General features: G+C 32.8%; 1 protein-coding gene across 1 annotated transcript in view; it reads left to right on the top strand.

The window, feature by feature from the left end:
• PTPRQ (protein tyrosine phosphatase receptor type Q) overlaps nt 1–4,147 on the top strand; it is a 211,279-nt gene extending 207,132 nt beyond the window's left edge. The window contains exons 44-45 of the mRNA XM_030821837.1: nt 2,482–2,605; nt 2,861–4,147. Coding sequence (XP_030677697.1) covers nt 2,482–2,605; nt 2,861–2,898 — 162 coding nt within the window. The 3' untranslated portion in view covers nt 2,899–4,147. The remainder of the gene's footprint in view (nt 1–2,481; nt 2,606–2,860) is intronic.
• The last annotated feature ends 10,046 nt before the right edge of the window (nt 4,148–14,193 follow it).

Raw genomic sequence — 14,193 nt, 5'->3', positions numbered from 1 at the left:
TGACCACACCTTGCCTCCAGTCCTTACAAACCAGCATTGCCTTGCACAAGAGCAGTTTCTTATTTTCTTCTCCTGCACTCCAGAGGATTGCAGTGTCTATGAGGAATGTTCCTGTCTTAGCACATACTACACAGCAACTTCAGCAATATACTGCCACTAAAAGGCACTGAGGGGTATGGCCCTTACCCAGGAGAAAGCTTTGATTTCTTTCACTCAAAAAACAATGCACTGGGCACTGGGCGCGGTGGCTTATGCCTGTAATCCCAGCACTTTGGGAGGCCGAGGTGGGCGGATCACCAGGGGTCAGGAGTTTGAGACCAGCCTGACCAACATGGTGAAAACCCGTCTCTACTAAAAATACAAAATCAGCCAGGCATGGTGGCACGTGCCTGTAATCCCAGCTACACCAGAGGCTGAGACAGGAGAATCGCTTGAAACTGGGAGGCAGAGGTTGCAGTCAGCCAAGACTGCGCTATTGCACTCCAACCTGGGCGACAGAGTGAGACTCTGTTACAAACAACAACAGCAACAACAACAACAAAACCAACAACAACACATTGTAGCCCAAGGAAATTTGAAAGGCCTTTGTGAGAGAACTCTCTGTAGTGAGTTAATATCCTAAGATACTTTTAGTGCCTCAGAGAAGTGGAAATTTACTGGTGTGAACTCATATAGGGGAAGAAAAAGAAAACAGTTAACATATTTTGGATGTCCAGTTTTTTGTCTGGCATTTTACATATGTTAAATCCTTTAAATCTTACAATACAGGATTTATGACACACACTCCCACCCCCAGGTGAGGAAATTCTGCATCAGAAGAGTTTAATTCTTAAGGTAATATGGCTCTCTAGGGCAGAAACTGGAATTAAACTTTTTTCACGACGGTATGCTGCTTTCTTGGCAATAACACATAATGGCAGAGGGACCTTGGAACCTGTAGGACTGTCTCACAGAGTTCAGCCTGCTCTGCTGGCAAAGTTTACACCTATCATTCTTTCCAGTGGAGAAGATGAAATCAGGACAGTCAGAGGTTTCACATATCAAATGTGACTTCAAATTCAAATTTTTTTTAAGTACTAGAACTCATAAATTTAAATGATTTTCAAAAAGATTATATTGTGTCAACATATTTCTGCCAATAATGTAATTCATTGTGTCATGTATGTTTGAAAACACACTCTTGGAATTACCTTGAGAAGTAACTTACTAGCAATTTCAGTAGAAATTTTATTGCTTTATAACAACACTTCAATTCTTACCAAAATTGAATTCTATAAACTAGATCATCCACCTCATTTACAAAACTTGACACCTAATGACATTTGAATTTTCTTTAAATTACATCTGCCCTTAAATGGTAAAGGTTGACTAGCTGTGAGAATTAAATGAGACTAAGTCAACAAACACTTATTATGCAACTACTATGTGCCAGGTACCATTATAGGTAATCAGAATATAGCAGTGAATATGACAGAGTTCTACCTTTATAAAACTGATGTTCCAATAATGAGATGTTCTTGGAAACATTTTGTAATCCACAAAGAAATAGATATTCCTAATAATGACAAACAATTTCTGAAGACAATTTCAATAGAGGAGTTCCAAAAGGTTTTGAGGTACAGTAGCAACAGATACGAATATAACCTCTGAGGCTGATCACTTTTGAGAAGGCTCTATTTAAATCATTGTCAATTTGAATATATGTCTTAAACATTTGGTGATATTCCTTTAAAGTCAGATATGTTTGTTACGTACAAATGAGGGTGATTTGAAATATACATTTTTTTTTAGCTTTAACTACTTTTGATAAGGTCCAAACTCAGAGATGCTAGTAGGTTATTGAATTATATTGAAAACATTTAAAGGATTCAAATGGCACTGAATTTAGCCCAAACATTCAGATGCAGTGTTAGGAGTCCTTGTCCAGCACCTGGATGTTTGGGTATTTCAATGACCCACTGCCTTGTATTTACAAATCAGGACCAGATACTTGATCTTAAGCAGGCCACATATCCAGGTGACTAGCAGATTTGTTAAACATATTTTAAATGCGCTGATGATGTATAGATATGCTGACTCACAGATTTCAAAAGTAAATTTAACATTTGTATTCCAACAGTCATTCTAACAAGAAAACTGTAAGAGAATTTACTCAATGAGATCTAACAGGAAAAAAATTCATAAACAAATTTATGTAATATAATTTTCTACTTATAATAACAGCAAGAAAGAATATATTAACACTTGGTGTTTAGTGACAAGTGTTAGAAAAAAACTTGAAGCTTCAAGAGACCACAGGAATTTAGAAAGCCTCATATTTGAAATGGTAGAAAATCATGTCTATACTATGATAAATTCTGTGTCTGTAACTTAGCTATTTATTTGATGAATTCAGTACCGCTTTTAGCTTTAACAATATAACTCCCTTTATAAAACTCTTCATCAATCTATTTGTTTAACCACTCTGTCTTTGGTGTCTAGGCACAGTATATCTTTTTACACCAGTGCATTCTGGATCTGTTATCAAATAAGGGAAGTAATCGGCCCATCTGTTTTGTTAACTATTCAGCACTTCAGAAGATGGACTCTTTGGATGCCATGGAAGGTAAACAGAAACAATATGTACCCAGCTTACTAGTTTACCACCTACGGTAGGAACATAAATTTCAGAATAACCATATGTTAAAAATGTTTAAGAAGCTGGATTAGTGCACAGATCGGTTTTTTTCTTTAACTTGTCTCTAATCCAAGTTGGGCTAATAATACCCTTTCCGTCTACATTATATTTTTATCATGAAACATTTCAATTTTGGACTGTTAACTTCAATACTCTCTTGTAACATGTTACTTTCTGTTATAGGTGATGTTGAGCTTGAATGGGAAGAAACCACTATGTAAATATTCAGACCAAAGGATACAATTGGAAGAGATTTTTTAAATCCCAGGGGCCAAAGTTACCCCCTCATTCTTCCGAATTGAAATGTGCAACCTTAAAGAAATATCTATGCTTCCCTCACTGTGCCTTTCCAAATGGATTGAACATTTTAAGACTAGTTCTAGAAAATAGCTAATACAGAATAATTATTTGTTTTATACAGAATAAATATTATGCATTTTAAATGCTTAAGAAAAGACATCCCATATGTTTTTGAAGTCCTCCATATTTTGGAATAAGCCAAATAGAAAATTATTGTTATATTAGCATTAATGTTTCAGTGTGAATTTTCCCTGTGTGTTAGATTTAATTTTGAGCAAAAGTTGTACATGTCGATTCAGTAGTGTTGTTTTGGCTTACAGGGTATTGATGTTTCTTGTGGATAATTTCCAGGACTGTCATAATGATCTGTACTTCCATGTACACCCCTGTGTTTTGAATCTTCTGTTTTATGAGTGCTGAGATATCATCTCATGATCCCGAACAGCTGAACAGTAACCCCCTGACACTGCAGGGATTACTTAGCCTTTATGCAACACACAGTAGCTCTTTAGGGACACTTAGGGCTATTTAATTTGCATTGTGATCTTCAGTTTGAGAACCTTAAAAGAAAAATTAAAAGTGCAATTGCACACATGAAGTTACAGAGTACCATTCTAGCAAACCTACATTTGTAAACTTTAAAACACAAGTTTTACCCCCTGTATTGTATATTCAAATATACAGTAAATGTATCAGAGTATTTGCCCATTAGATATAGTCAACCTAATATTAACAATTCTGAAGAGTTTCTTCAACAAAAATGTATCAAAAGAGTAGTAAAAACACTGTATGTGTTTCAAGCTTGTAAACCAATGATGTGCTGCTGTGGTGCCAACAGAGACTTCCAAATGGATTATGTTAAATGGCCGTCATTTCATTTCCCAAGGTTGATTTTGAGCAGTATACTTGGTGGAACTGAAAACAAAGAAATTAACCATGTATAGCAAATTCAAGGTTTCTTTAAAGAAAGTCTTTCAGCCTCCATCTGATTAAATAGTGACAATGTGGTAAGTTTTGAATTATATGAACTTATTTTGTCATAGATTTCAATTAAGAGTAATAAATAGTATTAATTATTCTCTTCTATGATAAGAAGTATATCTTGTGCTTATTTCCACTGGAATATACATATAAGAAATGCTATGGCCAATAAAATTGAATTTTAATGAATTATCTTACAGCATAATTTCAGAAGTTCCTATATAAATAAAAATTTGATTTTGTATCTCCTATTAAGACATAATAATTATACTAATCCTCACATAAAATATATAAAATAAAGATATACTTACAAGTATATGACATAATTTATGTAATATAATATAAATAATTAAGATATAATTATTTCTTAAGACATCCATAAGTAATTTTAATGTGGGATATACTATCCAAGAAATTAAAGCCCTTAGTCTCACAGTCTCTAGAAAAGTGTAAAATTTACTTCCTTTTTTTTCATGGCAAGGAAGTACAAATAAATACAATCCACTACTGTTCCAGCTAATAAATTTATAGGAAGTTACCGAAAACAATAAAAAATGATGAGAACTCTAAAAGATTCAAGTTGGGGTTATACGTTCTTTAGTTTCCTTTATGTCAGTTTTTGAAAATATATGGCAAGCCAGTATGGGGTTCTGTATTCATTAAAGACAGATAACATAACCTGTGGGAAGTATTGGTGAGGTTACTTTTTAGTGTATCAAATGATTTTAAAACATAGTTCAATCTACAGGCCAGTCCACTTTCTATTATATCTGTATAAATCAGATGTTTAGAAGATAGAGTTTGACCCATGTATATGTGCATATGTGTATACATAAAACACAATTTGAATATTAAGTCTCTTTGAACCATGCTTATCAAACTTTAATGTTTATACAAAGTACCTGGTGATTGCGTTAAAACGCAGATTCTGCTTCAGTAAAAAGAGAATAGTCCTGAGAGTAATTTCTAGCAAGTACTCGAGTTATAATATTGCTGCCTAATTTCAGGATATATGTTGAATAATGTACGAATCTCTAAAAGACATTAGTCAGGATCATAACAATGTTAGATCTACCTAAAATTATTTAAAACATGTTTGTAAAAGATTCGGCTTCATTATAAAAAAAATTGTAACAGAGCATTTATAAAATATGCATAGCTAGCTATATCAAGACACTAACTAAAATTAAGTTGAAACCCAGACATTAATGATAGCTAAATTTTCTTTTAATGATATTGTGAAAGGGCCAATTTATACCCAGGTTCTATAGGTGGCTACTAAGTGCTAATTAAAATAATGAAGAACATCTGTAACATTTTTAGATCAGATTTGTCAAAATACATTGAAGCGCATGTACAATAAATGAGCAACATGTGTTTCATATGAACCAAATGAAACTGGAGCCTCTCAGAATGCTTTGCCAGAGACAAGAGCAGCTGTGGGTATCACCTCTACTTTCATTCTGCTTTAAAATGCCTCATTTTCTTCTTTCAGTTTATAGGTGAAATGTATAATAAGTCTTTTGCAGAAAAACTAATTAAACATTGACCTCTTCATAAAGGAGATGGTGATTCATTCCACATATTGTACCAAACACTAGATTTTAAAATGAAATTTAAGTTCAGCAAAGTATTCTATAAATCGAAGCCATTATTCTGATGATCATGTCCATTTTCATTAGCTAACTTTTAGAAAACTCAGTGAAATATTTTAAGAAACTTAGGACACAATGATTTGAAATTCTCAACTGAATTATATTTAAAGGTGAAAATATGAAAAAGCTTGTAAAGCATAATCTTGGTGAAACAGCTTGTCTTCTTAGGACAAGTAATATTTCACCGTAAATGACTTTATAAATATGGATAGACTTTCCACGCAGAATTGGGATAATACACCCACCAGCTCATGGAGATGTTCTGAGGAACAGATTAGATTACATATAGGAAAATGTTTTGAAAATTACGGTGAACTTTACAAAGTTAGGATAATCTTTTACCAAGACTGGTCAATGTGTAATGTTTATCAAAAAGATAATGCATCCCATTTTAAGATTGTATTGTACTTTGTGGGTATTAGTGTCATATTTGTATGTCTGTTTCCAATGCACAGACTGAAGAGAAAATTATGGCAGATATACTGACTTCTGGTAAGTAAGACTATTGATACTTTACTAAGTAAAATATTTAGTGCTTGTTCAATGAATTTTTGATTAAAATGAATGTGTAGACAGGTACACGAATAATATAAGATATAATTTGGAAAACAAGAAAATTTTCATTTCAGAAGATTACCTGGACATTCTAAGTCAGTATCTGTGATATTGTCCTCTGAAAATAAAACTCATTTAATAGAAGGTAAAAAAAAAAAAAAAGCATTATTTTCTGTTAACAAGATTATGTTTCTCAAGTCACAACCTTAAATCATTTTAATTTCACTAAAAGTATGATTGGCTTGGGAAGTCATTTTAGTAAATTATAAACTTTTTAGAGTACTTTTAAATCCATCAACCTTATTAATCCTTACAAAATCCTTTAAGATCGGCAGGGTCCTGTATTACAGGAAAGATAATGAAAGCTTAATTGCTGTGCCTGAAACCACGTCAGTAAAAGTTGAAGCTGAAGTTAAAACTGAGTTTCTATGGCTCCCGAAAAGTACTCTTTCCATAATGTTATGCCAGTCTCTCCATAAGTCAAATGACATGCTTTGAATAGTGTAAAATGCTCGTGATAAAGAAAGGTCATAATCGTCATATGTCCCAATTCCCTATTAGCCAGTTAGAGATTTTCTGCTAATCATGTGAAAATAACTAACACAAACCACAGACAATTTTAGAGGTAAATAAGCTCTTAGAATGAATTTAAGAGAGTAAAAATAATTCTTGATGAATACGGTAATATTAAAGTTTAGAAAGTAAAATATATTAAAATATTAAAAATGAAAGAAAAAAGAACACTGGAATTTATAGAATCATGAAAACAAAGCTAAAAAAAGAGAAGAGGTTGTTAAAGTCAAAAAAGCTCCATAGCATTTCTATATATATTTATATATATGTGTGTGTGTGTGTGTGTGTGTGTGTGTATGTATATACAATCAAATACTATCAAGTCCTTTACCCTACTAATAATCAAAAGAAGGGGGAAGAGTAAGAAAAGGAGAGAAGAGGACAAAAAGGAGAACTAGAAGATACAAAAGAAAGAAAAATACAAGAAACATTCTGTAATTGAATATTTGAATCTTTAAGGTGTGCCTGGCACTGTGCTGGAATCATAACAGGAGTTGGCATGTTATCTAATTTAAACCACACCTATGAGATCAACTCCATTAAAAGGGTAGGAAATGGAAGCATGGAGGGATGACGAAGATTGCCCAAATTCTCACAGAGAGTAATTGGTGGTCTGGAATTCAAATCCAAGTCTATCTGGCTAGAGTTCAAGTTCCTTTCACAGGTATGTACCATCCTTATTTTATGTTGAAAAGAAGCACGCAGAAGTCTGGGAATAAACAGGTCTCAAGAAGACAATTTTTTAAATCCTATTTTGTGCTCACTTCCATTTCAAAACTTTTTAACATGTACATGGACTGTAGGGAATTTGGACATGTGAAAACAGCCTACTTGGGTGAACTTTCAGATTAGTCTATTGTTCATTCTTTTTCATTCTTTCTCTTATTAATTCATCTGCTATAATTAAATTTGTATAAGTAAGTATTTTTAAAATCTGTGGCCAGATTGGATGGGTATCCATCTGTATTTACTAATTTTGTGATTTTTGGGCAAAAAGGAATAACCAGTTTGTACCTCAATTTCCTCATTCCTAATATGGAGATAATTATAATAGCTACCTCACGTATTTGTAGAGCAGTCTTAGTTCAGAGTAAACACTCAGTGAGGTCTAGATTGTAATATACATAATGATAATGAAGCGGCGTCATTTGTCTGAGGTAATACCCAAGGTCCCTTGTCTCACACCAAGGAAATTAAGGATGCCGACACACCAGAGTGAGGTTAAGAGCAGAAGTTTAATAGACGAAGGAAAGAGAAAAGCTCTGTTGCTACAAAGAGGGGCCCCAGAGAAAACAGGTTGCCACTTCTGCGGTGAAGTGCAGGAAGTTTTACAGATGAGCTTGAGGAGGCGGTGTTTGATTTACATAGGGCACAAAAGATTGGTCGGACCAGGTGTGCTATTTGCATAGTACATGAAAATCTGGCCACCCGTACTCTAATCTTTTATTATGCAGATGAGTTTTCTACCTGGCTGGCGCCATGTTGCCTGCTTCTTTTACTGTACATGTGGTGACCAAGAAAAGGGAAGATGGACCCTCCATGTTCAACATACCTGGCCCCCAGGTAGCCTTTATCTATTGGAACAAATGCTTCCAGCTTGCTTATCTATGTCTGCAGCTCGATTTTTCAGGCTGCTCCTTGTTAGAAAAGAAATAATTTGGGGGCTGCTTTTTGTTAAAAGGGAAATCTTGCCAAGGACTCTTTTACCTTCCCTATTTGCCTAAATAATTTCTTTCTAGCTCGTGTGTCAATATTGGTAGCAGTTATGTTTTTTTCTGTAAGAATTCAAATATGCCAAAAATATGACCTATTGATTCACACAGCCACTTGAAAAATATACAGACTACAGAATTATAATCATAATGATTAGCTTCAAATTAGCCTAATGGGAATAGAGGGAATTATTCCTTAGTTTTTAGTGGAATTTCACATTCAATATTTTTCTTTTAACTTTAAAAAAGGAAAACAAAGTAAATATGATTATTGACTTTGAGGCATTTCCAACCTAATTCCTTATTATATAAACCGCATTTTTCTAAATTTTCATCTTTATAATATTCAAATAAAGTTTTTCCAAGCAAAAATAAAATTTTAAAAGATGTACAGCACTTTGAAATTTTTCTATATCTTCATTTCAAACCCATATATTTCTTGGTTAAAAAAAGATAATTACAGTTTTAAGTAAAAATAAATGACTGAATAGATGATAAATATAACCTCAAAATACTGAAATATACTAAATAAATTTAATGTATTTATTACAAATTAGACATACCTGTTAAATAATAGAAGTTTTAGATCAGGAAGATAAATTAATGATATGAAAATAAAATAAATGAATTAGAAAATCTACACATATGAATTAATATTTCTCTAGCGAGAGAAATTCTTATACCCTAAAAAAAGAACACGTATTCTTTTGACGTTCTCATGGATCAGTCACAAAGAATGACTGCTTCCTGTGTCACAAAGGAAGTTGAAAATAATTTCAGACTCAGTATCATACACAGCCATTTATCTGACTACAAGACAGTTAAGTAAAACATTTACAAAAAATAATTTTTAAGCTACATTTGAAACTAAATTAATACATATCTAAATATCACACAGATTAAAATGAAGAATCTCAATGAAAATTATATAGCAAAATTGAATGACATCAAAGCACCTTTTATAAAATTTTGATAAAGTTACATAAAGGTAAGCTTAGAGGCCTAAAATATATATCCTCAAATATAAACATAGTAATCATTTACTTGAGAAGCTGGAAAAAGTACAACAGAGAAAATCTAATGACAAAATGAGATCTCATTTGTGACCAAATTATGTGTGAGTTATCCACTGGCAGGCAGAGAGGATATTTATGTGCATGAAACATTTTTGGAGAAAATATGGAATTGACGGACAAAAGAAAACACCCCTTTAAGTGGAGAAATAGACCACATTAGTAGGGTTTAAGACTATATTATAAAGCTATATTATAAAACAATTTCTAAATTGATTGAATCAATTTCTAAATTCAAAACTTCAGAAAATTCTTAAATGAAATTTGAGTGGAGAACAACACCTGGGATTTCAACAGAAACCCTACAGAAGCTCCAGTCAACTAGACTCTCCCAACAAAACATTTTTAAAAAGTTTTGAAACGTCAAATTAAACTATATTAAAGAAAAAAAAAATCCCAGCCCTTATAAAATTAAACCAAGTAAATACATTTAATAATGTAACATTCACAATACCCGATATTCAGTTAAAAATTACTAGGCAGAAAAAAGCAACCATAACCAGGAGAAGGATCCATTATTAGAAACACACATATAAATAAAAATGGATATAATTAGCAGACAAGAACTTTTAATATAGCTATTAAAATATGTTAACAGGGGAAACAAATATAAATATTACTGGAAACTACAAACAATTAAAATAAACTTCTAAAGCTAAAACCCATAACAGCTGATGTCAGAATGCTACTGGATGCAACTAAGAGCAAATTAGACACTGGAGAAGAAAAAAATCAGCAAACTTAAAGAACAGGAATAGAAATGATCTAAACTGAAGCATAGAGACAAAACAGGCTGAAAAAACAATAAAGATTCTCAGTGACCTGTGAGATCAATTCACATTGTTTATCATAAGTGTAATCAAATTACAGAACTAGGGGTGGAGGAGGGCAGAAAAAATATTTGAAGAAATAATGTCCAAATATTTCTGTTTGAAACATATGAATCTATAGATTCAAGAATCTCAAAGAAATCTAGGCAGATAAGTGCACACGCATTCATACACACTATCATTACTCTCACTTCTGTACTCACAATAATTTCTGCATAAGCACACACACACACAGACACACACACACACACACACCTATACCAAGGCATGTCGTGATCAATTACTTGCATAATCAAGGCAAGTCACTGATAAAGATAACAATTTTAAAGGCAACCAAGAAGAGAGAGATACCTGTTCTGAGAATGACAGAAAAGAAAGTATTCTGGCTACTATCCAGAAACAGTGCAAACCAACTGAAAATAGAATGACACATTCAAAGTGCTGAAAGCACTTCCTCAAACTGACCAAAGGCAATTACAAACAAAGCTGGAGCTAATATTATGTTCAATGGTGAAATATTGAAGGTTTTCACCCTAACATCAAGAAAAAGGCAAGGATGCCTGCTCTCACAACTTGTATTCAACATTCTACTGGTGTTTCTAGCCATTATGATAAGGCAAGAAAAAGAAATGAATGGAATATATTGTGTAAAGGAAGAAATAAAACTGTTTATGTGAGTAGAGAAAAATATATCATGTATGAGAAAAATCTTAAGAAATCTACCAAAAAAGCTACTGCATATAACAAGTAGCTTTAAAAAAAGAGTCACAAGATATAAAGTCAAGATACAAAAATCTATTTCTACACACTAGTAATGAACAACTGGAATATTGCAGTTGAAAATACCATTAACAATAGCATCCAGAGGGAAGGGAGAGCATCAGGATAAATAGCTAATGCATGAGGGGCTTAATACCTAGGTGATGGGTTGGTAGGTGCAGAAAACCACCATAGCACACACTTACCTATGTAACAAACCTGCAAGTACTCACAGGTATCCCAGAACTTAAAATTAAATTAAATTAAATTTTAAAAAAAAGCATCCACAACCATGAAAAGCTTAGGATACATTTAACAAAATATGTGCAAGATCTGTATACTTAAAAGCCACTAAACAATGATGTGAATTAAGATTAAAATAAATTTCTCTAAAATTCATTTTCATAAACTCAAAACTCAAGATGTTAATTCTCTCTTCATATTGATTTATAGATTCAGTGAAATCTCAATAAAGATTCCATAGGACTTTTTAAAGAAATTGATGAACTAGTTTTATAGTTTATATGGTGCAAAAGACCTAGAGTGACTAAACAATTTAAAATAGAACAAAATTGAAAGATTTACACTATAGATCTACAGATTCATTTACAGAAAAAAAGGTCCAAAAATAAACTTGCACACAGATGGTAAATTGGTTTTCAACAAAGATGATAAAATAATTCAATAGGGAACATATAGTCTTTCCAAAAACAGTATTGGAACAACCAGATGTCTATATGAAAAATCATGAATCATCACCTTTTTACCAATACCCACAAAGATTAAATTGAAATGGATCTCAGACCTAAATGTAAAGGCTAAAACTATTTAGCTTATGGGGATAAAAGTAAGAAAAATTCTTCATGAACTTTCAATAAGCAAAGATTTCTTAGAATATAAACCAAAACAAAACATCGAGGAAAAACTTGATAAATTGGCCTTCATCAAAGTATAATTTCTTGCTCTTCAAAAGACACTGTTAAGAAAATAAGGCCAGGTATGGTCTCTCATGCCTATAATCTGAGCACTTTGGGAGGCCAAGGTGAGAGGGTCAATTGAGCCCAGGAATTCGAGACCAGCATGGGCAACACAGGGAAACCCCATCTCTACAAAAACTTTAGAAATCAGCTAGGTGTGATGGCACATGCCTGTGGTCCCAGCTACTGGGGAGGTTGAGGTGGGAGGATTGCTTCTTGAACAGGAGGTCAAGGCTGCAGTGAACTATGATCGTGCCATTGCACTCCAGCCTGAACAACTGAGTGAGACTCTGTCCCTAAATAAATAAATAAGTAAATAAATAAATAAGATGAAAAGTCAAGCCACAGGCTGGAAGAATAGAAGAAAATATTCACAATACATGTAATAGGATACAAGTCCTGGTACTTATATCCGGAATATATGTATATTTACAAAGTATAACACACACACACACACACAGATAGCCAATATGTCAAATGATATTTAGCACCAATACAAAAGATGTTCAATACCATTAGTTATCAAGGAAATGCAAATTAAAATCATGAGATACCATTACACACCCAATAGGATGATTAAAATTAAAATTACCAAAATATCAAGTCATCTTGGTAAGGATTTGGAGCAGCTGGAACTGGAAGTATAAAATGGTACAATCCATTTGGAAAACAGTTTGGCAGTTTCTCATAAAGTTAAACATACTACCATTATTATCATACTACCCAACATTACAACTCCTAGTCATGTATCTAAGAGAAATTAAAATATACTTTCAGAAACGAAGTTGTATTAATGTTCTTAGCAGCTTTATTCATAACGGACAAAAATAGAGGGTCCAAATGATAATCAACAGGAGTGGATAAACAAGTTGTGGTCTATTTGAGCAATGAAATACAAATTGGCAATAAAATAGGAATAAACTACTAATACACACAAGAGCAGGGAGAATTCTCAAAAACATATGCTGAGTGAAAGAAGACAGACACAAAAGAGTACCTACTGTAAGAATCCATTCTATGAAGTTCTGGAATAGTTCAAACTAATCCATAGTGATAGAAATTGAATAAATGATGACTACTTGGGGTATGGTGTAAGTGGGGAATTGACTTTAATCGACCAAAGGGAACATTTTGGGAATGATGAAAGTGTTCCCTATCTTGAATGGAGTGCTGTTTACACAGGCATATTCATGTGTAAAATCCCTTAACTTGTATACATACAATGACTGTTTTATTTTATGTATACTATAAACCAATACAATTTACTAAACAGAAAAATAATGAAAAAATAGTTTTGAGACATTTATATGCCATTTATATAATGTTTTAAAAATACAACAGGTAGTACATTTTTTTGTGGATGCATCCATCTTAGTACAGACATAAAATCATGGGAATGAATGGGAATGTAAAAATTCACATCAGAATCATGATTTCCCCTGGCAAGGGAGGGATGCAGGTATGGAGGCAGATTGTGATGGAATCAGATCGGGATATACAAGGGCTTCCAATGCATTTCTAAATTTTTGTTTTAAAATTTGAAGCCTATCTGTCAACATTGTCAGATTTGCTAAAATTAAGTAATGAGTAAAATATTTATTGTATTATGCTTTATAGTTTTTTGTTTGATGAATTTTATAATAAAAAACAGGTAATTTTAAACTTTAATAATTTATTAAAATAAATGATATAAACTGTTTATGGATTATTTTCACAATAATAATAATTCAAGCTCTCCTGGTTGAATGAGTACAACACTGAGAAAAATACTTACTTACTTCTGTTATATGCTTACTCCATTCCCAAAGCTAACAATCAGTCTTTTAAACGTTTTAAACATTACAACTTCATATGCTCCAAGTTCTTCCCAAAGAATTAATTATGCTCCTATTCCCCTAGTATTTATAACCCCATGAATTGCCTTGAAAAATATGATGAATTCACTTGCTGGACTCTACCACTGGAACACAGAGTTGGTTTCATCAATCTGAGTGTACCACATTCAGAAAGTTGGTAAATAGTAACAGGATTAGCACTGACTCCCTGGGCTATTAAATCAGAAGTTTTACCTACTTACGTGTTAAAGATTATACTTAAAATT

This window comes from Nomascus leucogenys, chromosome 10 (assembly GCF_006542625.1).
Source record: "Nomascus leucogenys isolate Asia chromosome 10, Asia_NLE_v1, whole genome shotgun sequence".
Lineage (NCBI taxonomy): Eukaryota > Metazoa > Chordata > Mammalia > Primates > Hylobatidae > Nomascus > Nomascus leucogenys.
Note: the sequence above shows the minus strand (reverse complement) of the source record. Positions and strands in the feature narration are given on the sequence as shown.